The 27,795-nt window shown below is 47.4% G+C and overlaps 1 protein-coding gene across 2 annotated transcripts in view; it reads left to right on the forward strand.

Annotated features, from left to right (window-relative positions):
• LOC112222721 (neural-cadherin-like) overlaps positions 1-27,795 on the forward strand; it is a 174,399-nt gene that overhangs the window by 97,369 nt on the left and 49,235 nt on the right. For both annotated transcript variants that reach the window (XM_042320917.1, XM_042320918.1), the window contains exons 7-20: positions 3,604-3,746; positions 7,783-7,955; positions 9,977-10,145; positions 11,217-11,387; positions 11,616-11,788; positions 12,432-12,599; positions 14,082-14,331; positions 15,559-15,686; positions 17,694-17,880; positions 19,674-19,817; positions 21,521-21,804; positions 22,794-24,408; positions 24,981-25,074; positions 26,157-26,341. In XM_042320917.1, the coding sequence (XP_042176851.1) occupies positions 3,604-3,746; positions 7,783-7,955; positions 9,977-10,145; positions 11,217-11,387; positions 11,616-11,788; positions 12,432-12,599; positions 14,082-14,331; positions 15,559-15,686; positions 17,694-17,880; positions 19,674-19,817; positions 21,521-21,804; positions 22,794-24,408; positions 24,981-25,074; positions 26,157-26,341 (3,884 nt within the window). The remainder of the gene's footprint in view (positions 1-3,603; positions 3,747-7,782; positions 7,956-9,976; positions 10,146-11,216; positions 11,388-11,615; positions 11,789-12,431; positions 12,600-14,081; positions 14,332-15,558; positions 15,687-17,693; positions 17,881-19,673; positions 19,818-21,520; positions 21,805-22,793; positions 24,409-24,980; positions 25,075-26,156; positions 26,342-27,795) is intronic.

Genomic DNA, 27,795 nt, shown 5'->3' on the forward strand with positions numbered 1-27,795 from the left:
TAAGTAGATCATTACAGGGATTGTTTGCTGGCCGACAGTAACCTGAGTGATGAGTGAATTGGATAGGCAGAGAGATATTTATACATGTATTCACAGAGCCCCGGCAATCTGTTGACGTTACAGAAGATGGAGAGATGCTAATGAGCACAAACAACAAGCCAGTCTCGGTCCGGCGCTGTGTGTTTCGTCAGTCGTTAATATGTAATAGATGTGTTGGGTAAATTGGCTAATTATATTGCGGCTGATGTCAGTCATTGTGGAGGGAAATGGGGTTAAGGGTGACAGAGCGTCCGTGTCTCTGGTGTGGTGGAGGCGGGCTGGCTGGTTGGCTGACGGGAGGGAGGATGTAGGAAGACTCTGATGGAACAGTAGCTGGAGTTTGGGGTGAAATGAGATTGATGGGGTAAGATAATGAGCGGGAGAGTTGGCACTGTGAGGGGAATACGCAACCACTGTCTGTCTGCCTGGGCAGGAGCCTGCCGCGTTCGCCATTCACTCACTCACGGCCTCTCCCACAACATGGCGGCCCCGCCTGGGAGTTGTCAGTCACTCCTGTGTCAGAACCCCGTCGCCTGGGCCAAAGTCCACGGCGACAGGTGAGAGAGGGACAGCAGCCTGAGTCGGCGCGCAACAACCTTTGAGCGGCAGAGGCAGGTGATGGAGAAGCGCTGTGGTGTGGTGGACCCTCTCTTTATTCTTTAGAGAAAATGGAGCCTGTGAAAATAAGGTCTTTGAGAGATGTCTTGTGTGTGTGTGTGTGTGAGGGGGGGGGTGTCATCTCATCATGGGAAACGAAGGCTCTTTGAGGCTGGTGACAGATTAAAGGTCGCAGGTGTCTGTTGTGCCGTGGCGGTGGGTGTTGGAGCAGGCAGGTGGCATGGGGAGGGGAGAGGGGGTCTGCAAGCGGGGACATAAGTCACAAGCATGACATGATCACCGATCAGTTGACTTCGTTTTTCATTTTGAATGTATCATTGTAGTTGATAATCCTTTTCTAAGACTTTATAAATCTTCTTTATTTGTTCTGCATAAGTTGTTGCTCCATACAGTCATGCCTGCATTCCTATTGAAATACAACTTGGCAGGGCCCTAATCAATTCAAATCAAATGAAAGAAAGAAACTGGAACAATGGTTTCCATGGAAATAGTGCATAATGCTCTTGTGTAAACAATATATGACACATGAAAAGTTTGTTTCATTTCTGCCTGAAGAAATGACATCTTGATTGGGTAATATACAGCAGATCTTCATTGTAGAGAAATTCTGAGCAGCTTCCATCCACTGGCATGGGCGGATAGGAACATAAAGGAAATGTTCTCAGAGGCCATGCTCATGCTGTGAGTGCTTTTCCCTCTCCACCCAGCAAAATGATTCCTTTCATACTGACTGAGGAGTGGAGGAGAGAGTAGCAGACAGACAGACAAGACCGACAGACCGACAGGTAGACTACAGACAGACAGACAAGACCGGCCGACGGACGGACAGAGCACGCTGGCTCGGTAGAAGAGTCCGTCTCTGTCAGTCTGTCAGAGTGAGTCGCTCCTCTGTCCTGTCTCTGCGTCCACTAGCTCTGAGCAGAGTGGAGCGTAGGAGGAATGATGAACGACAACATACTGTGCCCACATTCGAGGCCCTGTTTGTCTTTCCGCTGTTAGACGCGCTCACATCCACAGGAACATTTCAATAGAGATGGAGCGGGAGGGTGATTGGTGAAAGAGACAGATGGGAAGACTGTGGGGCTTATATCTCTGTGTGTGTGTGAATGTGTGTGTGTGTGTGTGTGGGGGAATGTGTTTGTTTTTGCATCACTATGACTGTTTGCTTGAAATAAAGTACAGTTCTTTATGTGTGTACTATCGTACACAGCACGAGTGATTCTGAGAATGGGGGGGGGTGAGTGGGAGTCTGTGGGAGTGGGAGCATGGCCGTCTGTTTACCTTTATGCGGGTTCCCGTGTAGAGGAGAGTAAATAGATTTTTTTTTTCTCAGATCAGTGTAAAGGTCTGGAAGTGTTCTTTACATTTACAGGCCTGCTAGATTTGAAGGCCACAAATTGTACAGTATAGTTAGTTTACTGTGGGTATAAAACAAATCCTATTTTCTTAACAGCAGTAATGGACCGTCTTCTGTTCTATCATTACTATCTGGAGCTTGTGTAACATAGCCAGTCCTGGAGCTTGCTCTAGGGGTCCCAGTCTAGGGTTCCCAGTCTAGGGTTCCCAGTCTAGGGTTCCCAGTCTAGGGGTCCCGGGCCAAGGGTTAGCCAATGGAATAGACTGAGAACAGACATAACTGCCCTCCATCGTGCACAATCCCTATTTCCTATATGGCTTTGTGTCTTCAGTGTCATTTTGTGGACTGTAATATACTGTATGTGCAATAATCAGTGGCCTTGAGTGTCAGCCCTGAAACTGCAAGGTTGGGGGGGGTCATACCAAATACAACAAAAAATGGGACCTGATGCCTCTCTGCTCGGCACTCAGCAATCAGGAGATGGATTGTGGGTAAGGCCTTATGACAGACTAGCGTCTTGTTTATGGGGTGTGCTGTACTTGTACATCAAGCTGCCTCATGCTAGGTAAACAGGAGATATGGCTGCTACCCCTATTGGCTGTTCTGGCTCGGACCAGCCTTACTTACTGGTAACTTTTTAAATGTACATGTATGACAGGAAACCTCTCACTTGGCAATGCAGATGTCTGTGTTAGGATACACATGGTTTGGTCTGTATGATTTTTGTTTAGGTGACATGTACCGTATGTGTATTATGTGTAAATTGCATTAAGCCGCTTACCGGTGGGCTGTGATAAACGGAAACTGAACCGTGTTGTTGTTGAACCGCATTGTTTGATTGGTCGACAAGATGAACGATGCCCTTCAGGGTAAACGGTGCGCGGCGGGCCGCTCAAGACTTTTGGGACCGCCACGGCCACATGCAAAACTGCTGGTGTTTTGCCGCCTGGCAGCCTACTCCAGTTGAAGTCTATGAGACCTTCGCCGCTTGCCACCACCCGTCTGTGATCGTATTTACGTGTGAATCAACCAGGGGGAAAGAACGTGACCGGCGGTGTGAGATTAAGGTGTTTAATGCGTTATTTGTGTATTCTGTATTTGGCGTATGTACTGTATAGTTCTATCTACAGTATACAGTAGGGGTTTGTTTTGTGTGTTTGTATGACATGCTGGGCTTGGTTGATTCTCTCCAGAGTTCCTCACAACGCTGTCATCCAAGTCACTCGTTCTTTCCCACTCCACCCCAGGCCACTTTGTGTTATCCCTCCACTGTGACAGGCTGCCAACAGCTGTTTACCGACTGCTATCTCCTTAGAATTTGGAATCAGAACTCAGGTTGTCTCCACCGAGGCCCAACATATCATACACTCAACCAATTCTTTTTTTACCCTCCCAACAACAGCTTCATAACATGCATTCATCAATCTGTTTGAAATGTTAAAGTGATTCAAATGTGACAAGTCTGCAGCCTGGTGTGTTATTCACTCATTTTCGCTCTCACACCCTGGATTGTCGCTGGGGAGACGCGAGGAAGGGTGTTGACTTTGGGATGTCTCTCTCTCTCTCTCTCTCTCTCTCTCTGTCAACAGCTACCGGACCTTCGTCTCGGAGGACGCCGGGCCTAACACCCTGGTTGCCACGGTGCTTGCCAAGGACCCTGACGGCGATGGAATCACCTACAGAATCACAACGGGCAACGACGAGGGCAACTTTGTTATCGACAGCCAGAAAGGTGAGACATATTGTTTACGCCCCTCCCTTCCTCTTCCTCAGTGAGTCCCGCTGCTCTCCCTCTTCCCCGTCCCTTCTTGTAGATATTTCACTAGACCGGTGAAATGAACTGTCATGAGGCACACTTTAGCTGTTGTTTATTTTTAGCACGGATGATTTTGTCATTACAGATGTCATCAAAAGGTTTGCTCCAATGTCCCGCCTTAAGTCCACCAAGGAAGCCATTTGAAATTGAAAATTGTGTTAACGGCCTCAACTAATTTCATAGCCCTCCCACCCTGGGTAAATTGCACCATTGAATCTGCATATCACATTAAAGGGTAATAAAATGACTTTGACAAATTCAATTCATCTGGATCGTCAAGGTGCAATTTCCTTTGTTAATTTCCACTGACGGTAACTGTCAGCAGAAAGGGGAGATTTCTCAACCATATAAAGAAATAAATGCCATATAACCCTGACTGGTACACAAAACTAATAAACTGCTATTCATCCATGTCACTTCACTTGCTTTAAAAGGCTGCAGAAGCACTCTGTCACTGTCCTCACACATTTGGGTGGCATTTTGTTCTGCGTTGTTTTTTTGCCTCGAGCATGCATATTGTAATGTGTAACTATTATACATGGTCAAATGTTTTCATGCACATCCCATGGAGCCCCTGTGATAGGCTTGGAGCTCCTTCCTGTTCACGGTCGTGTAACTGTCAGACCGGTCCTACTTAGCATCAGTGTATACATCCTGCAGCTACTGTATGACCAGTTTACACACTACTATTGGACCCTATCATCTCTTACACTCACCTATGGAGCTGCCTGGGCTCGCTAGAGGGGTTTAACCCTTGTATTACTCACATCGTTAAACTGATGATTTGCTTTATATAAAAAAAAAAAACTATTTCAAACTATTCCTCACAGCTTCTTATTTCGTTCAGATCCTTCACTGTTCATACCCATATACCGCAGCACTCGTTAGTTTAGGAGGCGAATAACATTCCGCACACACACACACACACACACACACACACACAAGCCCCACCCACATCTCATCACTCTCCCTCCCTTTTAGAGATCAAAGTATTTTATTACTTCTTCTCCACGGATCGTCAAATCTCCTCCACTTTCGCGAAATGTCCTCAATCATTCATGGGAGATTTTTTTTTCTCGGGGACAGATGGGCTGTGTTAATTTGACTGTAACTCAGCGTAGAATACGTTTCCTGAGATTTAATACCGTTTCAAGAATTCAAACAGCAAAGTCAATAAGATGATCACCCTCTTTTTGTATTAAAGACATAAATACGAAGCTTCCGTTCTCAGCACGGGGGGAAATGTTTACTCCGATAAACAGGTAGATCATGTCTACGGTTAATGGGAACGACCCTTCTCCTTTATTCTTTTTATTGCGTCGTTGTTTGTCTGTGAAGAGCTCATATTGAAGAAGTGTTCTAATTCATCTGCAGGCTGATGAAGAAATCCCCATTGGTGGATGAGTCGTAATGGTTCATCATGCCGTCCTCCCTCAGTGCCACTAGTTTAGTGGGAGTTTTGCCGTGCTTGTGATGTGAGGTTTATATAACCCCCCATTGATTCACCCCATACTTCACCCCTTTCTCCCTAGGGGACAAATGTAGTCGTTCCTCCCTCAGTTTCTCTGCCTTTCATGGCTTCATCCCTCTGTTTTGGGGCCAGACGATGATTAGAGTTGGCGTTGAGAGAGGGGCATCGGCTCCCCATCCCTCCCCCTGCCAACCCCCTCCCCTCCATCATATGAAGCGACGTGTGCTCAGTGACCCCTGGAGAAACATCTTCTCCATCTTTGATCTGCGATGATATGTGCTGGCCGAGTCTCACCGACCATGTTTAGCAGGGTGAGCAAGTGCTGTGACGCACGCTACTGTATGCCTCGGCCTGCCTGACCCAACACGGTGTCACACACACACACACACACACACACACACACACACACACATGCTTGAACACGCGCAAACACACACACATACATGTATACAGGCACACACACATATACATTATTTGACACACACCCATGCGCACAAACATCAATTCCCTCCCTCACGTACTGCGGGGACACATATCTTATCGAATGGAAGAGACAGGGACTATATGCTTTTTTTCTTGGAATGTTTTAAAACCTCTTTTTCCTTCTATCTCTCAACTCTGGCTGAACCTTTTTCGGAGCAGTCTTTGAAGTCTTGTCGAGATGTTGTCATCTTAAGACATTCTCCTCCAGATAGATACTGATGTACGGTAGGCCTTGCAGGCAGTTTTTTTGTTCAATTTGTCACATTCTTCCACAATGTTTTGGTTTGATGTTCCTGAGTGCACACCCAGGTGTGTGCATGCACTGGGTGTGTGTTCGTGCGTGACTACGTGTTAATACTACCCCATGTGGCACGCATGTGCAACATAATTCTGTGTGTGTGCGGAGCCATTGTCTCCCTGGGCTGCTGGGAGTATGTGACATGTCCTCCTGAGGCTACACGCTCTCCTTCAACAGGCTCTCTCTTATAGGAACAGCTCCCTGGCCTGTGGTGCAGCTAGTTTGTCTCTTATAGGACCAGATCCCTGGCCTGTGGTGCAGCTAGTCTGTCTCTTATAGGACCAGCTCCCTGGCCTGTGGTACTGCTAGTCTGTCTCTTATAGGACCAGCTCCCTGGCCTGTGGTACTGCTAGTCTGTCTCTAATAGGACAAGCTCCCTGGCCTGTGGTACTGCTAGTTTGTCTCTTATAGGACCAGCTCCCTGGCCTGTGGTACTGCTAGTCTGTCTCTAATAGGACCAGCTCCCTGGCCTGTGGTACTGCTAGTCCAGGCCGTCCACCCTGGTGAAACCAGTCATTCTGACAAACTCTCCCAGGCAGCCTCCTCCATGGCAGTTAGTGGCCCATCCCCACCACACATGCCCTGCCCCCACGCTGTCACATCATATTATAATTGATTACATTTTCCTCTTGGCACAGCCGTGCTACCATAGCGCTCGTATCCTGCCTCATTTCGTAGACAGGATGTCTCCTGATTCCCTATGGCTGGTTGTTGTGTGGCCCTCAGCATCTCACCCCTCCTCTCCCCCTCCACTCTCCCTCCTCTCTCCCCCAGCTCTCCTCCCCCTCTCACCCTCCTCTCACCCTCCTCTCCTCCTCCTCTCACCCTCCTCTCCTCCTCCTCTCACCCTCCTCTCTCCCTCCTCTCACCCCTCCTCTCCCCTGACACTCAGTGTCTTTCATGTCACCCTGTTAGGCAGAGATAGACAGACCATACTGGTCTCTAAAGAGCAACACTGTTAGGGTGTAATATGATTCCATCCAACGCAGACCTTGTGAAAGCCATGGAAATGTTTACAGCACCCAGTGCATTTCCAACGGTTGCATCTGTGCCTGTTTGAGTCTTAGAAGATAAGACAGAATGTATTAAGTGTGTCTGCAACCCACACACACGGTTAGCAAACACCAAAGGCCTGATGGATGGAACATAAAAAAATAAAATCAAAAAGCATTCGGGAAGAGAGAGGGGGGGAGAGAGGGATGGAAATCTGACGCCCACATTAGGGTTACGGCCGATTGGAAGTGAAGAAAAAGTCACCAAGGCACCGAGGGGAGGGGACCTTCACCGCGGAGGTTATACGAACCTCAGTCACACGGACAATAGACGTACGCCATCCTTTGTTGTTCCATGCACCACCGAAGGTGGGATTGACAACTGCCTTTGTTGGATGCAGTCACACGCTGGCCAAGTGTCAAAGACACTGGGAGAGATGTTGAGGAAGAGAGCGACACGGCTGTTCTACACACCACATGTGTCAGTCATGAAGAAAGGAGCACAAGCAGACCCTCCGGGGTTGAATTCAGTTCATGCTGTTTCATATACCGTAAAAGGGAAAACCAAGGGCACAATGTGTCCAAAGCGGATAGAACAGCATGTTCTCGCTTTTGCTGCCCTATATAAGTCAGTCAGGAGACCTGGTGAACGCAGAGGTCCTCTTGTTCATGGTGAGGTCATAACTTGTCTCTGATTGGTTGTTGCAGGTCTGATCCGTCTGCGCTCCAGCCCACCTCCCAGACTCCAGGGTGTAGAGTACGTCCTGAACGTCACAGCGACCGATGACAACGCCTCTGGCGGCCCCCAGGCCCTCTCGTCCACCGCCCAGGTCATCGTCGGCGTGGACGACGTCAACAACAACAAACCTGTCTTTGAGAAGGTAAGCTTAGGTTCTCATTGTCACGGTTCTGATATCTGTTTGGCTCTGACCACACTCATTACAGCTCATTGTGTTTCCCAGCCTCTGTCTCTCGGCCTTTACTATGGGGGCGCACTATTAAAATTAAATAAGGGTGCTGGCGGAGTTCTGAGATGAGCATCAGGACTCTCCTGTTGACTTCCGGACCTTAGACTTTCTCTCTCCTTCCAAATCGCTCTCGTTTCTCAGTTCCTCTTATCTGTTTATTGCAGCTCCCTCTCTCTCTCTCTCTCTCTCTCTCTCTCTCTCTCTCTCTCTCTCTCTCTCTCTCTCTCTCTCTCTCTATCGCCTCTATTTATTACCTCTCCATCTCCTTCCTCCAGAGGTGTGATTAGCCGGCCGACCCACTCTATTTCTAGATCATCTAAGGGTTTTTAATGAAGTGTTTGAAAGATATGCTGAATCATCACAGCCCTACCTGTTTTCTGCCGATGTTTCAATTTTAAATTACATGAGTTTTGCATTTGAGATATTTGGAGCTAATTGTGGCCTCGCACAGTAAAGCTAAATAACTCCCCGTAGTCCTGGGAGCATTTTGTACGTGTGCGTGTTTCACATGTTAGGCTGCAAGATCAGCTTCAACCTTTTCATGTGCTCTCACACACAGCTCCCACAGGACTCCATCGTGCTTTTGTGAATAGTGAATTGTTTTAGTTTCTATTTATCTGCGCTAACATGCTCAAACTATAGTTGAACTGAGGTGCGGACAAGACTTTTCCACAAAAGGGAGGATAAAAGTCCAAAGAGAAAGTATTTCAAAAATAAAACACAGCTGGACCACTTTGCCTGTGTGCTCAGTTTTTTCCTTCCTCTGTGCAGGCAGCAAACAGCAGGCGGAGAGAAGAGAGAAAGATGCTTTTATGTGGTTTTCTGCCCTTGGCCCTTCTGCTCCTGTGTGTTTGGCTGAGGTTCAGGCAGTTCCTGTGGATGTGTGAGCATCAGTTACTCAGCAACTCCTAAGAGAAGGGCCCCTCCTGGGCCCTTGGGTTGTCTGTGAGAGTGCCATGTCCTGAAGCTTCCTAAGAGGGGGTAAATGCGGCTGGAGAGGGAGGGAAGGGGGTGGCATGGTTTGAGTTTGAGATCCACCACAGCTCCTCTCATCCCTGACTGGGACTCCCTTAGGGACACCTGACCTCTGAAAACACATTGAACTTGGGCCTAGAAAGACTTTGACTAATGGTTAGAGGAAGGAGTGGCAGAGGAGAGGGAGGAGAGGGAGAGGAGGGTGGAAGATGAGCTCCCTTGTCATTAATTAGATGTCAGAAGTAAGCATCAAAGACGAGCTGCTGAATTGATCTGGGATCTCCTTTTTTTTTGAGAGGGAGAAACGCTGTCTCTGTCTGAGGCCAAAATGAGCCATCTGATGATGGCAGAGAGACGGGATTTGGAAGATTTGACTGTTTTCCCTTCACACACACCGAGCAAGCGCTCAGATGATGATGAGGATAGAGGGAAGGTGTGTGGGCGTCGGAGCACATCCGATTTATCCAGGCTTACTCCGTATCTCTGTGGATCTGCTTCGATGGAATTGATTCAAGGCCGCTTTAATTATAAAACACAGATGAATCTCTACAGAGCAAAACATAGAGGGATTAATGAGAGACAGTTCCTTCCTCAAGCCCCCCCCCCCTCTTTACTTCTTCACTTCTCCTTTTCTGTAACTCCTTTCAATGATTCACTCCTATCTCTCCGCCCTCGTTCCACTGTCCTCCTCCCTTTTCCCCCTCCTCTTCGACTGTTTCATAACTGTCTCCCATCCCTCTCTCTTTCATTCCCTTCCACAAATGTCCTTAATATACTGAATGACCTTTTTCTTTCATTTCATCCCCTTCTATGCATCCTAATTTCTCTCCCTCTGTCATTTGGTAACTGGCATTCCTACATTACCCATCTTCTTCTCTCTCTCTCTCTCTCTCTCTCTCTCTATCTCACTTTCTCCCTCTATGCCACTATACCTGTACCTCTCCCCCTTTCCCCCTCAGTGCCAGCAGTACCGGGAGCGGACCACGGTGCTGGAGAACCAGCCTGCGGGGGCGTTCGTCCTCCAGGTCCACGCCGTGGATGCAGACGAGGGCTCTAATGGGAGAGTCACCTATGGATTCATGCACAAAGACAGCACTGTGCCGGCCTTCAGTATCCACCCAGACACGGGTACGGTAGAGCCCAACTTCACTGTTTGGTTGTGGACCCTAGTAGCATCCCCATAGTGTTCATGTCATCCGGTACCTAAAGGGTTGAGTCTCTGCAGCTCTCGCTGGTGTTTCTCAGTCTCTCTCTCTCTCTCTCTCTCTCTCTCTCTCTCTCTCTCTCTCTCTCTCTCTCGCTCTCTCTCGCTCTCTCTCTCTCTCGCTCTCTCTCGCTCTCTCTCTCTCGCTCTCTCTCTCGCGCTCTCTCTCTCTCGCTCTCTCTCTCTCGCGCTCTCTCTCTCTCGCGCTCTCTCTCTCTCTCGCGCTCTCTCTCTCTCGCTCTCTCTCTCGCTCTCTCTCTCTCTCTCTCTCGCTCTCTCTCTCTCTCTCTCTCCCTCGCTCTCTCTCTCTCGCGCTCTCGCTCTTGCTCTCTCTCTCTCTCTCTCTCTCTCTCTCTCTCTCTCTCTCTCTCTCGCTGCTCTCGCTCTCGCTCTCTCTCTCTCTCTCTCTCTCTCTCTCTCTCCAGATTGCTTTGGGAACTGTCTTGAAGTATTTCATGAATTCCAAAGTTCAATCTAATTCCGTTTAATGACACCCTTTCAAAATGTGCCAGCGCTCAAAAGGGGAAGAAAAGACAGCATTTACATTTTTTTTCCCTCACAAAGCCCTCTTTTAAAAATGAATTGCTTCATGAAATGTAACTGTTCAGTGGACATCAATCATTAACCTTTTATAGGAGAGAGAAAGGAGTGAAAGGAGAGGGATTGGATTTGCATGAACTGTGAGGAATCCTCAGAATGGCTTTGATTGAATTCAAGTGCACTTTCCAAAAAACACCAACACTTGATCATAAACCTTACTAGCACATCCATTACAGTGTATGCACGTCCTTCATTTGTTTATTGAGATCTGAAGTTGCATTACATTACATTTGCTAACATGATAAATCGGATTCATTCAGTGGCACAGCTAAGCCGAAATCGTATAAATACTAGCCTACACCCTGGCAGTAATAGCATTTGAGATTTGTTTTGTTGTGTCTGGTCTGCCTCTGTCCGTTGTCCATAGCAACCACTGTATAACACGGTTCCCTCAGGTGCGATTGTGACGTCCAGGAAGTTTGACCGCGAGCGTCAGCGGGAGTATGCGGTGACGGTGACAGCTACGGACCAGGCAGCAGATCCCCTCATAGGGATCTGTCAACTCAACATCCTCATTCTCGATGAGAACGACAACAGCCCCAAGTTTGAGAACCTACGCTACGAGTGTGCGTGCTGGGGATCACACCCTCCCACACACACCCACACACACACACACACACACACACAATCAAGTCCTACTGTTGATCCAGTAGTATTTGCAGATCATGTCATGTCTACCTTGTTAATGGTTCATTGACAACACCACATCTGTGTTGTTCTCGCCCAGACATAGTTTAATCAGCATCATTTTTTTCCTCCAGCCAATTGAATATGACGTGTTGTCTTCCCCACAGACTTCCTTCGGGAGGACACAATGATTGGCACCAGTTTCCTGCGTGTGGCGGCCCACGACGATGACTACAGCACCAATGCCGCCGTCACCTACTCCATGTCTAAAGAGCAGCCAGAGTACCTGAGGGTGAACCCCTTAACCGGCTGGGTCTATGTCAACCAGCCCATCTCACAGGTCAGGAACACAACCCTAACCCCTAACCCCACCACATAACCCATCTCGGCTGCACGTTAAGTCGTCCAGCCCCGTGTGTCATTGGTTGAGGTGAGGATGCGCTATGGAGAATAATTTCAGCTTCAGCGAGAGTATCGAGGAAGTCTAATAGCTCTTTGAAAGAGTCTTTATAAAGCCAGCACATATCTAACAAGCTAATGTTTGAGAGCTTTTTAGCCCTTTTCTTCTTTCTTCTTCACCGGGTAGTCTGTAAATGTCCCTCCTCAGGGGAGAATGTTTTATCACAAAGCAGGAAATGGGAAGCCTGGTGTAGCGAGGAGGTGTTATTATGAGTGCTCCTAGGGAAGCTGTTGCTATGACTACAGAGTTCCTCTGTCAGCAGAACGCTGTTGGGCAGCATTCTGTCAGTCATCAGTGATGAGACAGTGTCATTTACGTTCACCCGTGGGCCAAATACAACCAGCATGTGTCCCTGCCCCTGTGACACTCCCTGACCTCTCACTGTAAACTTATCTACACGATCACAGAGAGGGCTTATGTTTCATTACTTCTCTAGCTTTCCTGCCTCTTCACCCCAGTCTAAACTGCTATTATTTCAGTCAGCATGTGTCACGTAACAGCTATGTTGTTGCTATGACTACAGAGGACCTACATCACCCGGGAGATAGTTGCCACGGACGGGGGGAACCGGAGCAGTTCGGTGGAGCTGTCCGTCACCATCACCAACGTGAAGAACCAGCCTCCGCAGTGGGACAGGGACAGCTATGATGTGGTCATCCCAGAGAATACCGTCAGGGACACACCCATAGTGGTAAAATGGGGACCGGGACAAACAGGCTATATCCCAAATGGTATTCTATTCCCTATGTAGTGCACTACAGGGCTCTGGTCAAAAGCAATGCACCGAGTAGGCCATAGGGTTCCAGTTGGGATGCAGAGGTACTGTGTGGGTGGAATGTGAGGGGAAATATATGACGTCATGTTTTGACATGACGTCATGTCACATACACATGGGGTCATATTTCCTGGGGGTGGTAGAGGGACATAGGGGTTGTCTTAGGGCAGAGTTGAACATGGATCATGATGGAATACAAATTAGGATGAGTATGGCAGATGTAACCTGAAACAGGTATTCTGAGGTACATGGGGTTAGAGAAAGGGGAGTCAAGGGGAGGTTAGGACATGATGACACACATTAGGATAGGTACATATTACAGATTTGGGGCTGGTAACTTGAGAGAGGTATTTTGAGCTGTGAACCAGTGTTTTCCCAGGGCTTCAAAGCAAATGAAAGCATTATGGAGTAGACTTGCTTGATCTAACATTAAAGTTGTTTCTTTACGGCTCTTACTTTACTGTACCGTACAAACACCACAACACCGAATGACACTAGCTGCATTTACCATGTCTCTGCAGTAATGCACAGTAATGCGTATTATGACGTACTGTATGGACACCAAGCTTTTATGGTCTACGGCAAAAACGAGAGTAGATAATTCCCTCAGGGCTCAACCTCCATCCCTACTTTCCCATCCTCCCTCTCTCTGGCACTTGCTGTGTCCTGGGATAGCCCTATATCCTCATGGCATCTTACTCCAGCCAACACCCCCCCTCCCCCTGTTCCCCCTCTCCCTACCCATGTCCAGACTCATCCTCCATCGCCTCTATTTTAAGCCAACCGCTTCATTACTTCTACGAGCCAGGCTCTGGCAATCACGAGCCCTGGATTATTCATAGGCATTTGCTTTTATTTTTTAACTAAAGCATTGAAAATTAATTTGGTGAATTTCCTCTCTATCATTTATAAGCTATTAAGGCTATTAGAAATGCAGATTAATATTTCAGAGAGAGAGAGAGAGAGAGAGAGAGAGAGAGAGAGAGAGAGAGAGAGAGAGAGAGAGAGAGAGAGAGAGAGAGAGAGAGAGAGAGAGAGAGAGAGAGAGAGAGAGAGAGAGAGAGAGAGAGAGAGAGAGAGAGAGAGAGAGAGAGAGAGAGAGAGAGAGAGAGAGAGAGAGAGAGAGAGAGAGAGAGAGAGAGAGAGAGAGAGAGAGAGAGAGAGAGAGAGGAGAGAGAGAGAGAGAGAGAGAGAGAGAGAGAGAGAGGAATCTCTCTAAGTGATAAGCAAGATAAATATTGGAGATTTAATGGGCCACAGTCGGTTGTAGTTGATCTGTAGAGCTGCTTGTTTTGCAGGCGGCCTCGCCTAAAGCTGAGTAGAGCATACAGGCAGTCACCGAGGTGTGAATTGACTGCTAGTGTCCTCAGTTTCCCCTGTCTCCTCTCTGAACCCCAGACTATCAAGGCCACCTCTCCACTGGGGGACCCTAGAGTGACCTATAACCTGGAGGATGGGATGGTGCCGGAGACCAACATGCCTGTACGCTTCTATCTGACCCCTAACCGTGAGGACGGCTCTGCCTCCATCCTGGTGGCTGAGCCCCTGGACTATGAGACCACCAGGAACTTTATACTGAGGGTCCGGGCTCAGAATGTGGCTGCAGTCCCCCTGGCTGCCTTCACTACGGTCCATCTGAACATCACAGGTGACACAGAGCAATGCAACCTGCTCATATAACAACCCATAATACTATCCCCTTTTACTTCCATCCCAGCAGTCTTGACTCAACAATGACTGTATACAACCATTTTCTCTCTCTCTCTCTCTCTCTCTCTCTCTCTCTCTCTCTCTCTCTCTCTCTCTGTCACTCTTCCTCTCTCTCTCTCTCTCTCTCTCTCTCTCTCTCTGTCACTCTTCCTCTCACTCTTCCTCTCTCTCTCTGTCACTCTTCCTCTCTCTCTCTCTCTCTCTCTCTCTCTCTCTGTCACTCTTCCTCTCTCTCATCCAGACTCTCTCTCTCCTCCAGACAAACCCCAGAAAGCATGATGTACTGGGCTTCAATTTCTTTATTAAAATCGAGTTGATTTCCAGCCTACCGGTCCGATCCGAGCTTAATTTCCCATTACCACGGCAGTTATCGCTGCGGTTCAGCCCACCCCTGACCCTCTGTCCCAAAATAGCTCTCATTCCCACCGTAGCCCAGATCGAGACTCCATCCTGTTATCCTCCTGCTTCCCTCTAACCAGACTTCATCTCCCCCTTCTATCATTCATGAGAGTTAGTCTTAAACCAGAGAGACATAATTAATCTGGCTAGACTCTCCTCACTCCTTCACCTCTCCTTCTCCTCTCCCTTATCTGTCTTAATAAGTGAGCCTTCAGTCTTCTCCAGAGGATGGAGCGAGTACTATGGAGGCAGGGAGGGCTGGAAAGGAGGAAGGGAGACGGGGAGAAGGGGAGGAGAGGGTTGTAATGGATTTAAGGCCCATGTTTAATTCATAGATTAAGACATTTGCTGAAAAAGATACGACATGGAAGTGCATCGTAACTCTGAATGCATCCGAGCCGCATAGTTCTCGATAATAACTAAGAAAGAGGTAATTGAGTTAAATAGACAAACGACTCTAACAAGCCGTTTTGTATTATTTGTCTGAGGAAATGGCTGAATGGTGAAAAATAGAGAGAGCTCTCGACTGTCACAAAGAGGTCTTTGAAATGGTTCAACACACCTTCCAGGAGATTTTCAAGGTCTCATTAATCTCTGTCAACAAATGTTTAGCCACAAAGACTTATCGGACGCAGAGTGGAGTCTGCCGGCGCCCTGTTTGTACAGCCTGCTGCGTGAACGACACTCTGCTCCTTATAAACCCCTTTCACTGAGAAAGTACTGAGCTAAATGATGACGGATTAATGCCGGTGTTTTTCTCTGCTAGACGTGAACGACAATGTTCCCTTCTTCACCTCATCCATCTACGAGGCGTCGGTCACAGAGGGGGCGGAGGTGGGGACGTTTGTCACGCAGGTGTCCTCCAACGACCTGGACCTGGGACTCAACGGAAAGGTGACGGAGCGCTTTGGAATAATGCAAATACAAACAACAATCCTGTATCAGCACTCTGAGACATTTTGTGAATACATGTCGCGGTTCTTAGCAATTTCTCAGAAAAGCTGGGATATTTGTAGTACTCCAGGCCTAGTGTTGTCGACCGCAGTTTTAACTTTAAATCCATGTGAACAACCCACCACTACTGTATGTAACTGGATAATTGTTGAAACCACTCAAGTGTAAACCCACAGTATCAATTCCCCCTTTCAATTTCACCTTGGAGTCTTAAATACCGAAGGTAGACAATGGAAAAACGCATCTTTAGTCTAGAGTTCTGCATTATAGTGTTCCTCTACAAGGGTCTGCTTCCTGAAGCCTGGCCATGAAATCTGTACTGCGATTCGGCTTCCTGAGCCGAGAGCAACACACTGTATAAAACGTACATTGCAGGCACGTCACACACACTGAACCTCCACCCTTTCCTGCAGTTAAATGACCTCGTGGCCTCATGGGCGGAACGTTCTTCACATTTTTCATAATTAATAAACGTTATATTTCTTTAACGGCCGAAAACCCGGTGTTTCTATGTCCAGCGGCTCTGTTATATTTCAGTCATCTGTGATGCATATAAAGTGTAATATTGGGATGCAAACTCCAAATTGAATCCATTTCAACTCTATATGTGACATGGTACAGGTGTCTTCTTCTTTTTAAGCCCAGAACCATGTATGTGGGATGTATACTTCAAAGTAGATTTGTTTAATACTACCAATAAACACTCTGCGTGACCCTGATTTAGCCCACTGCAGTAAAAGATTGTTAAGGATGCAAGTGTTGAGAGGACACACACACACACACACACACACGTGCATGCTCGCACGCACGCAAACAGAAGGGTGCACTTGAGCGCACACATTCTCGCACGCATGCATACACACGCACTCACACTCACAGCATTGTCTGCGTTTCCTGCTGCTTTTCTGTGTATCTCTTTCTTGATCTCTGTCTTGCTCTCAATAGACACACAATCATGTATACACACACACACACATTCCAACACGCACACAAACAGTATGGGTAGTCTACTCATAATTGAATTCCCAGTACGAGGACACCATGGCTATTGGCACAGGGGTACATAAAATGTACTCGGTTCTTTGCAGGCACAGTGTCCTTGGCTGCTGAATTGCTTGCTCTCGCCGAGGCAGGCTGAATCATAGATGCCATGCAGGCCCACATTTAGATAATGAGGATCATTGGTGGGCGTGAATATGAAAGAAAAAAATCATTCACAGCTGTTTAAATTTGGGAGTCTTTTTTACAAATAACTTGACCCCGACAACCTTATTATTATGGCATTACGTTTTAATTCAGCCTTTAATTGTTGCTCTTCCCCTGTATTCATTTTCTGACCCACGCCGTTTCGAAACTCTCTCTCAATGAATTCTGTTGAATTACTTCCTGCTGCTGTTGAATGCCATTGATAGCTCGTCGACACAGCTTTTATTCGGTTTGAATATTAAACATTAGGTTCATTCTTTGTTGGTGAATATACTTCAGGCTCCTGCTTTAAGCCGAATTATAATGACTTAGCTTTGTTTTATCGATACACATCAAAAATTGTCACAGGGTCACATGTGGTTTGGGTCACATCCAGCCCAATAGAGAGATAAATGAATCATATGCATAGTGTGTTAGACTATTTTTAGAGACTCTGCTGTTTGACTAAAACTATTATTCTCTCTCCCCCTGTCTCACTGACCTATCTTTGGTAATCCTTACTCTGTATCTCTGTCTTCCTTGTCTCCCTCACGTCCATCCTTTCTTTCTCATCCCTCGTGTATCTCCAACATCCTGTCCTCTCTGTCCTCTCTTACTCCATTCATATCCTTCACCTTTTCCATGCCACTCTCTTTAACCTCATCCTTCATTCTCTTCTACCCTGGTCTCCTGCTCTCCCTCCACTTCTTCCTCCTCTACTCTCTCTCTCTCTCTCTCTCTCTCTCTCTCTGTCTGTCTCAGATCTCTTACTCCCTGCTGAAAGACCGCAGTGGAGACTACCAGTACTTCCGGATTGATCCCGAGCTGGGCTCCATCTACACAGAGGCCGTGTTTGACCGTGAGACCAAGGGCTCCTACCTGCTGGAGGTCAAGTCAGTGGACGGCTGGGAGTCAGCCCGACCTGGGAAACATGGACAGCCCAACTCAGGTGAGACCAGCTCAGATCATCTCGTCAGCTCAACAGGGCTGGAGGATGGTGGAGGACGAGAGAGAGAACAGCAATGCATGCAGCATGCACACAGTAGCACGCCGTATCAAATTGTGACGACATAGGAATACAATGTGTGCATTGTCTAAGTACATTTCAATACATTTTAAAATGCCCCCCATTTCCCCGACAGGCCTTGGTACAACAGTAGGAGGGCTGGGGTTTGGATGGCAGTCTCAAGACGTCATTTAAGTCTGAGCTTCGGCTTGTCTCTCTGGTGGGGAGGGATCCTCTCTCTCTCTCCACCAGATATGCTCATCTCTTCCCAGAGGGGACTCTCACCCGCTGATGAACAACCAGACAGGGTCTTATGGAGAATGTATTTTTCATTCATATTATCATAGATGATTAAAAGTTGCTCTCAGTCGGCTTCGCCCTATATGACATTTCTGACAGCGTAAACACCACTTAAATATTAAAAAGGCCAGGGAGTAAAAAAAGATGATCCGTGTGATTTTGCAGTGCTATAAATATTAGATGAGGATGATATAAAGAGAAGTGGAGACCAGGGGCTTCAGAGTGATGGAGACTCCTCCCAGAACACTGCTCTGTTGCTTAGCATGTAGAATGAGTCTCTATAGGGCCCTCAACTCTCCATCCCTCACTATCCCTCCTCTCTCCCTCCCAGCAACAGGCACCTACATCCTGTCTTATACGACATACTGACATGATGGTGTGAATCATGGAGGGAGAAAACACATTTGCACATGCAACACACACACACACACACACACACACACACACACACACACACACACACACACACACACGTGTTCTCAATCTATAATCTCTCTCTCCCTCTCACTCGACTAAAGAGTATACTGAATGAAATTGGAGGAGCCCAGGAGCAGGGCGATGGTGTAATCGATGATAGCAGTGTTGAAGAAGGGTTGTAAACATAACCTTGGTGCAATAGCAGTGTTGACGGGGAAAGAGCAATCTGTCACGGTATTGACACTGCGTACTTTCCACACTTCTCTCTGTGTCTGGAACACAGAAGAGGAGGAGACACACCGAATGACGATGGCTGTGTCTGCCCAAACAGATATGTTCTCCTTCTCCTCTCCTCTGACAGACTCAGAAAGGTGTAAAAGGTTGGAGGTTGTGGCTTGTTTCGCTGCCAGGCTGCATTATCTCTGTGTTAAACTGCAAGCTATCTTTGCAACCAGCTTACACAATTGATCTTCTCTTGAAGAGTGTATTGCAAATTATGTTCCTTTTTATACGCATATGAAAGGGAGCATATTATATTGGCGTGGGGAAAGGGAGCATATTATACTGGCCACCCCCCCTCCTCCCCTCAAGGGGCTCTTTTCACATCTGCCTACGGATTGCTTGAGAGAGAGAGAGAGAGAGAGAGAGAGAGAGAGAGAGAGAGAGAGAGAGAGAGAGAGAGAGAGAGAGAGAGAGAGAGAGAGAGAGAGAGAGAGAGAGAGAGAGAGAGAGAGAGAGAGAGAGAGAGAGAGAGAGAGAGAGAGAGAGAGAGAGAGAGAGAGAGAGAGAGAGAGAGAGAGAGAGAGAGAGAGAGAGAGAGAGAGAGAGAGAGAGAGAGAGAGAGAGAGAGAGAGAGAGAGAGAGAGGGAATAATAGAGGGTGAAGATAGGAGGATGGAGGGAGAAATAGAGGGATAAAGAACAGCGAGGGAAAGGGGGGGATATGTTCAGTTTGACAGAATAAGAGCGGGCATGGCATTTAATCTCTCACTCCGTGCTCTCTCTCTCTCCTTCCTTCAGACACGGCGTACGTGAGGGTTTTCATCAGCGATGTGAACGACAACAAGCCTGTCTTTGCTCAGACGGTGTATGAAGTCGACGTGGATGAGGATGCAGACGTGGGCTTTGCCATCCTGACTGTCAGTGCTAATGACGAGGATGAAGGTACGTGGTGGAGAGGGAGGAAACAAGCCACTCCCCTGTCATTCTCACTCTCCCTGGTCTCAGTGAACGTGGGCTCTCCATCTCTCCTCAGGTCGTAACCCTGAAGAAAACACAGTACGGTTGCGATGCCCTATTTTTATAAAGTATGTTTCACATCGATGTCATGTCATGAATTGTTTGGCGTGTCATATTCCTTGTCAAGGTACTGCAGTGTATACAGAATATAAATCAGAATATAAATTTTTTCGTAAGTCTCCGTATGGCTTCCCCATAGCTCAGAAAGGACATCCTTAACATCCCAATAGGCTCATCAAATCCCAGGCCAGGGGCTGCACACATGCGGCACACAGCAACTCTACTCTCTCTCTCCTGCAGCGAGCGCTGTAATGACTCTCCTCATACAGGCACCATCCGTACCCCATCTCCCATCCGTCTCATCCTATACTAACACACTGCCTGTTAGTCACCTGACTCGCCCTCATTCAGCCGACTCTAGCTCACACGACCCGCTACAACAAATCCATTGTGAAGCATATCACCTCCCTTGGTGCTGCGGCAGCTAGCTATTGCGGTGAGGGCTCTTTATCAGTCTGCTACGGGAATAGGGGAGAAGGGGAGAAGGGGTGGGGGGGGGGGGCATAGCTCCATATTATCAGACATTTATCATGTCGGAACGGGTAGGCCTGTGGAGCGGCAACCACCTCTCTGTGATGAATGGGTTCGGGCTGCGCCACCAGCTCCATCTCTGCAATCTCAACACACAGAGCCACTCGTGAGAGGACAGTCTCCGGGCCACTTTGGGTAATAAAGCACACACGCGGGGGCCAGCTATGCTGATGGCCCGACACCCCCGAGCAGATTATCACCACCCAGGGAGCTAGGGAACTAGGAACACAGTGAAAGAGAGAGAACAGAGTGGGAGAGAGAGAGAGAGAGAGAGAGAGAGAGACAGTGAGGTCTTTCTCCTTTACTGTGCTGATAAGAGTTCCTGGAAGTGGAAGCAGATTGTTTCTTTTTCTTCTCCTCCTGTCAGCATAACAACTTATAGCCAGGGAAAGTGGGATTTTGTTATATATTTTTAACACGTACAAGTGGGAATAGGATTTCTCTTGTGTTTGTTTATTCATTTTGTTTGTTTACTCTGCGTTGCTCGCTCTGTGCATGCATGGTCTCCACTGGGATTTGAACTCAGCCGTTTGAAGGGGGAGAGGAAGCTCAAATGAAAACATATCTATTCACAGGTCATTCTAATGTTTCATTAGCACTGTTGCCAACACAACAAAATACTCAGGATTAGGGATTAGTCCTCCGCTCTGTTCTGGCGTCCTCACTTTCATGTTGCAAATAAGCTATGAATCTTTTGTGTCTTTGGAGATTCCTCCATTCTCCCTCTCCTGAGTTGTAATTTATTGAATCTGTTTGAGATTCCAAAGAGTCTCCTCTCAATAATTGGATTCTGTATAGAACTGCTGATCAGCTAATATACTTTTAGTACAATTGCTTTGTGAAGCAAAAACAAGAACAAAAACTTCCTAAAATGTTAAGCAGACCTAATACCTGGATTCAGTCAGATTTCATTTGAAAAACCGAAAGTTTGATTCCTGAAAATGTTACCTATATATGTTAAATGGTGTGTATGTGACGTTCATGGTGGCACACTCTGCTTACTACATATATCTCGGTCACCACATTGTTCTGTTTAGGCGCCAATGCTAAGCTCCGTTACCAGATCACGTCTGGCAACACTGGCGGGGTTTTCGACGTGGAACCAGAGGTGGGCACCATCTTCATCGCTCAGCCTCTGGACTACGAGCGGAACAAGGGCTACAAGCTGCTGGTGCTGGCGTCGGACGGGAAGTGGGAAGACTATGCGGATGTGATGGTCAACGTGGTCAACAAGAACGACGAGGCGCCAGTGTTCACGGTCAACGAGTACTACGGCTCTGTGACTGAAGAGCTGGATGGATCGCCTGTGTTCGTGCTTCAGGTATGTTTGAAACGCTCATTGAGTCCAGCAGTAATCTGTATTTGTCACGTTATTATGACAGCATGACAGCAGTTATTTTGGCAGCAGCACAAATGATCTCTTAAGTCATCACACGTGTGTTAGTAGAAAATGAGGGAGAATAGTATGTATGTACAGTATCAGATGTCTAAAATCTCAGGAGAGTGTTTTGTCACCAACTCAACCGTGTTATACAACGCTATCTATCTGTCAGTGGGAAAGACTGAGGTTTTCATGTGTATTTCACATTTTCTCTCCGTAATCATTTGAATGCTTTTCCATCAGCATCTGAAGAGCTTAAAATTATAACGTTCAATCTGCATTTTTGTCAAAACTGAGTTACGGGCATAGCCTTCGATTTGTAAAATATTCTGTACCTACTGCATACCCGAATTGAAGAAAACAAGATAACAATTATTCCAGCTAATTATCTCAGAATAATAGAACCTTAGAGTCCCAAGGTCACACAGTTCTGTCATTCAGAGTGTTAGTCATTGTGCGCCAGGAGGTTACAAGACACTCTATTACCCAAAGCCTTTATGACTGAATTGCATGAGATGACATCATGCTGTTTTTCATTCCATCCCTGTTTTATAAGATTCTTCGGGACGTCTGGTAGAAGCTTTAGCCCACTAGAAGTTTTTCCCCCACCACTCCATGGTAGCTCATTGGTTTCATTTCACCTACAAAACCTGACGCTCTGCAATTCTCATGGTAGATTTAAACATGTTGCTCTGCCTGGGGATTGATTGGGGCTGAGGTCAGGAGAGTGAAAGTTGTGCACATAGCCGATAAACTAGAGTTGATCACTGTGCAGAGTAGGTAGGTGTGAAGTTAACACTTCAACCAACCTGATGGATGACACCAAGTCAGCAAGCTTCAATAATTAAACAGTGCTGAACTCCATTAAAGAAAGTTGGCGCGCTGCAGATTAAAAAGCTTCACCGAGCACATTCCCTTTGATGTTGTAGGTAACTGCTACTGACCCAGATAAGGATGCTGACCAGGAGGCCCTGCGGTACTCCCTCCATGGCCAGGGAGCCGAGAGCGAGTTCATTATTGATGAGGTGACGGGGAAGATCTACGCTCAGAGGACTCTGAACCGGGAGGAGCGGGCCGTGTGGAGGTTTGTGGTCCTGGCCACAGATGAGGGCGGCGAGGGTCTGACCGGATTCACTGACATCATCATCAACGTGTGGGACATCAACGACAACGCGCCCGTCTTCACCTGTGCCCCCGATTGTCATGGTAACGTGCCGGAGAACTCTGCCCCCGGCACCTCTGTTATGGAGATGACGGCCACCGACCTGGACGACTCGGCCGTGGGCCAGAACGCCGTGCTCTCCTACAGGATTGTGGGTGATACGGGTACAGGTGGCAGCGGCTCTGACATGTTCAGCATTAACCCGTCCACGGGCACCATCTCGGTGGCAATGAGTGGCCTGGACCGGGAGCAGGCAGAGGCCTACCTGCTGGTGGTGGAGGCCAGGGACGGGGGTGGCATGATGGGCACGGGTACCGCCACCATCAGGGTGACAGACGTGAATGACCACGCACCCAGGTTCACAGAGCGGTCCTGCCTGGCCAGGGTTCCTGAGAGCAGTGAGCCCAACGCGGTGGTGCTGGAGATGTCTGCTGAGGACTGGGACACGGGAGAGAATGCCCAGCTTACCTTCAGTGTGGTGGCAGGAGACCCGGAGCAGAAGTTCTCCATGGTGAGCCACCGGCAGGAGCAACGTGGCACCCTGAGACTGAAGAAGAGGCTGGACTACGAGAGGACAAGTGAGCAGCGCTTCAACCTCACCCTGAAGGTCGAAGACCTGGACTTCTCAAGCTTCATCCACTGTATCATAGAGGTAGAGGACTGTAACGACCACACACCCATCTTCATCGCGCTCTCCCAGCCGCCGGCGCCCCTGGCCGAGGACGTGCCTGTGGGCAGCAGTGTGGCCAGGCTGACGGCCAGCGACTCTGACTCAGGCCAAAACAAGGAGATCACCTACAAAATCCTCCAGGAGTCAGACATTCTGGGCCAGTTCTCTGTAGACCAGTCTGGTCTAGTCACTGTGACCAGCGCTCTGGACAGAGAGACAGCAGCGCAGCACCACCTGGTCATCCTGGCTACTGACCACGGCTCTCCGGCCTTGACGGGCAGCACCGTCATTCAGCTGACTCTGCTGGACGTCAACGACAACGGGCCGGAGTTTGAGGCAGTGTACACCCCAGTGGTGTGGGAGAACGTCGCTGGTCCCCAGCTGGTCAGACTCAACCAGACCTCCACACTGCTGCGAGCCGTAGACCGAGACTCAGCGGAGAACGGCTCTCCATTCTACTTCAGCCTTCCCTTAGAGCTAAACCACAGCAACGACTTCTACCTGCAGGATAACGGAAATGGCACGGCCACCATCACAGCCCTGAGGGCCTTCGACCGGGAGAGGCAGAAAGAGTTCCACCTGCAGATCATCATGAGTGACAGCGGCCATCCACCCAAGACGGTCACTAACACTCTGACCATCACCATAGGAGATGAGAACGACCATGCTCACCAGGCAGGAGAGAAGGAGATTTTTGTCAACAGTCACAGAGGTGAGATCCCTGCCATCATCAATACACTATAATGCATGAATTCATGAATAGCACAGCAATGTGAGAACAAATTCACAAAGCAATATATGAATGAGGAGCAAATCGTTTGACCCTCAGTCTGACCTTTTCCAAGGCTTGAAGGTTTTGCTACAACCGGGAGTTTATGAAAAGAAGCCATGTCTCTCTTGTTGTTCTGGCGCCTTTTGTCGGAGCCGCTGTAGGAGCGAGCAATTAGGGATAGCTGATTCTCTTTTCTCCTCTTCAGGGTTGACTATCTATTCCAGGTGTATTCCTCTCCTTTCACAAAATGAGTCAATACATCATGTTCCTCTTGTTGAAGTGCAATGGAAAGCTACTGGTAGTATGTGTTGACTAGTTTCTTTCAGACACATTTTCTTGTTGCCTTGCGGTAATTATGATGGCCTTTCTCTCTCTACAAGCATTCATATGCAGCCTGCTGTTTTCAGAATACTTTAATGTCCATGTGAACAGTGCTCTTTTTGACTATACTTCTTCATGACACACACACAAAGACACACACCCTTGAGAGAATCAATGTTCTTTGCCGACAGGGAGGATGCCGACCACTGTCCTGGGGAAGGTCTACGCCCCGGATCCTGATGATTGGGACAACAAGACCTATGCCTTTGAGGGACATGTGCCCAAGTAAGACATCTCTAGCTCTCTTCCTCTGTATTTCTCACTTTCCCTCCCTTCGTCCCCCTCTCTCAACTCCCCATAAAACCTTGAGAGTGATGTCTCCCGACAGCATCTCTGTCATTGATGCTGTGGACCTGCACCTGCGACGAAGGTGTGAGACGAGCAGAGCAGAGGAACCCTGAGCGACAGGGTGTTTTTGAGACGGTTGCCTTGAGATCTCTGTGAAGGCTCAGCAGCTACAGTGGTGTTCAGAACACATCATACCATGTGACACCTTGAGGGCCTCACATCCAGAAGCATGATGACTACCACTGCCACCTGCACTGCACTCACATACATGAACTCAGATTGACTGTAGCTTTCCTCCCAGAGAATCTGTCCTTTCAACACACATAGCTACAGTATGTTGTTGAAGATTTAATATTTCATCGAGCATCTCTCATCTTCACTCGAGTAGAGAAACGGACTGCATTACTCAACAGGGAAATGGTTGGAGTCCAGTTTACTAATTTTGACACTTCATATAAAACACGGTTGGATTTGAAGATGATTAACCAGCTCATCTCAATGTCTCCTTCGCTATTTGATGTGCCTGGGATCTTGCTTTGATTCCCAGTGTAATTAAACTTGAATGAGCTCCATTACAAAAGAAGTATGAGGTTGTGGACCACAAGGAGATGCTTCCTCTCATCTTTTTAAAAATCTTTTCTCTTTTATAATCTCCCCTTCCCCTCCCCCTCCCCTTCTTTCCTCTATCCTCTCCTCTCTTCCTCCCTCCCTCCCTCCCTCCCTCCCTCTCTAACTCTCTCCTCCCCCATAATTTCCTCTTTTCTCTTGTTATATCCTCTCTCTTTCTGCTGTCTTTTATCTATTCCTTCTTTAATTCTGCTGTTTTTGAATCTTTGTGTCTTAATCTCCTCTCTCTGGTTCCCAAATTCTGTCAGTAATGTCTTCTCTTTTATGTCATCCCAGTATTCATTCACGGTGGTGTATCACCAAATCTATCTACAGATCCACCACAGGCTGCTCATTTTACGTGATATATGAAGAACTGATGTTGCTGATCTGTCTTTTTTATGCCTCCTCAGTTACTTCCTCCTGAACAAGCGGACGGGATTCCTGATCATTAAAGAGAACTCTCCCCCGGGCAGCTACGAGTTTCAGGTGCGCGTGTCAGACGGAGTGTGGCCAGACGCTGTCTCTGGGGTAACAGTGTATGTGAGGGAGCTGCGTGACGAGGCCATCTACAACTCTGGATCCCTCCGCCTGGCAGGTACAGTACAGAACACATGCCCTCTGAACCGTGACCTATGACCTGGGACCGAATTGTTTTAGATTGTTTCGTGTTGTCATATGAAGGTTATTTCTTATTTTTCTAAGGATATATATTTTCACGATACAATGCGTGGGTTAGTAACAGTGGAAATGGGTAATTCTTGGAAATATGTCATTTTGAAATTGTAATTAGACAATGTTATGCTTCCTCAGCACTTTCATTTTGGGTGTCAAGTATGGTCTGATACACCGCTTATGTGTGTGAAAATTAAATGTACTTTGGAAGAAATGGTCTACGGCTGAGGGGATTTGATGATTTCTGAGCTATTTAAATGAGAAGAGAGAGGGAGAAATAGCGGAGGGAGTCACGGCTCATATAAGCTGATAAAAGGGATTTGCTTCAAATTCCAAAAACAGCGGCAGGCCAATGTATTCACACCAACCAGGAGCCTTTACCTTACAGCTGGTGGTTATATACTGTATTAGATTATTTGGGTAAACAGGATGTTTTATAATATGTTACTGTAAGTGATGAAAATGGAACCAAAATCTCCCATAACGATTGTTTGTTCTCTTCTTCAGCCCATTTAATCTACAGTAGAGCCGTCTGGTTTCGTACACTTCTTAGCCTGGGTATTTCGAGTGCATCCTCTAAACGACAACAATATCCACTGCATTTAGAGAGCTGTGGAGTGTGTATTGATTTAAATGGCTCAGGCCATAAAAGGTCTGTTGAAGTTGAACAATATGTCAACAACTGCTATAGTGCTGAGCACTGAGCCAGCTCAACCCAGAGTGCAGCAAAACTCGGTTTTTCATTTATCTGACTCATCTGCATATAATCTTATGTATTTATATTTATCCTTGCAGTTAAGTGTTTTAGCATTTTCTTTTTAGGAAAACCAGGGATACATTTTGACCTAAACAGTTGCATTCATGAGTTTATTGACGTTCATTATTTTATCATAATAAAAACCAATAAGGTCCGCCAAATCCAAAAACAGATACAAATGAATTTAGATAAATACTGTAAGTACAGAAATTGTTTCCTCGGTGGGAAATGAATATTCAACTAGTCCGTTTCAACTGTGTGGAGTTTGGAGTTTGTGACTGCAAGCTTATTACAGTATTATAGACACTATGTCCTGGGATGCCCTAGATTAAGCCCTTACCTTCTAACAACTCTTGTGTTGCTTGTGAGCAATGTGTGTGTTCGTGGGAGTCTCCGATGTTCATAGAAAGCTTTTAGTAGTTTGTAGCTTAAACCATTCAAACTCTACAGACGTTTTTTATTAAAAGACCCGGGCCCCGGGCCTCTTCGGGATCCACCCTTGTCTCACAAACACCGGTTTAGCTCATCCCCCATTAATCACACAGACTTGGTTGGTATCTACGGACGTCGAAGGAATAGGTGAATCCAATGGTACAACCCCGAAGATTGTAGCTGAAACA

The sequence above is a fragment of the Oncorhynchus tshawytscha genome, linkage group LG04 (genome assembly GCF_018296145.1).
Source record: "Oncorhynchus tshawytscha isolate Ot180627B linkage group LG04, Otsh_v2.0, whole genome shotgun sequence".
Classification (NCBI taxonomy): Eukaryota; Metazoa; Chordata; class Actinopteri; order Salmoniformes; family Salmonidae; genus Oncorhynchus; species Oncorhynchus tshawytscha.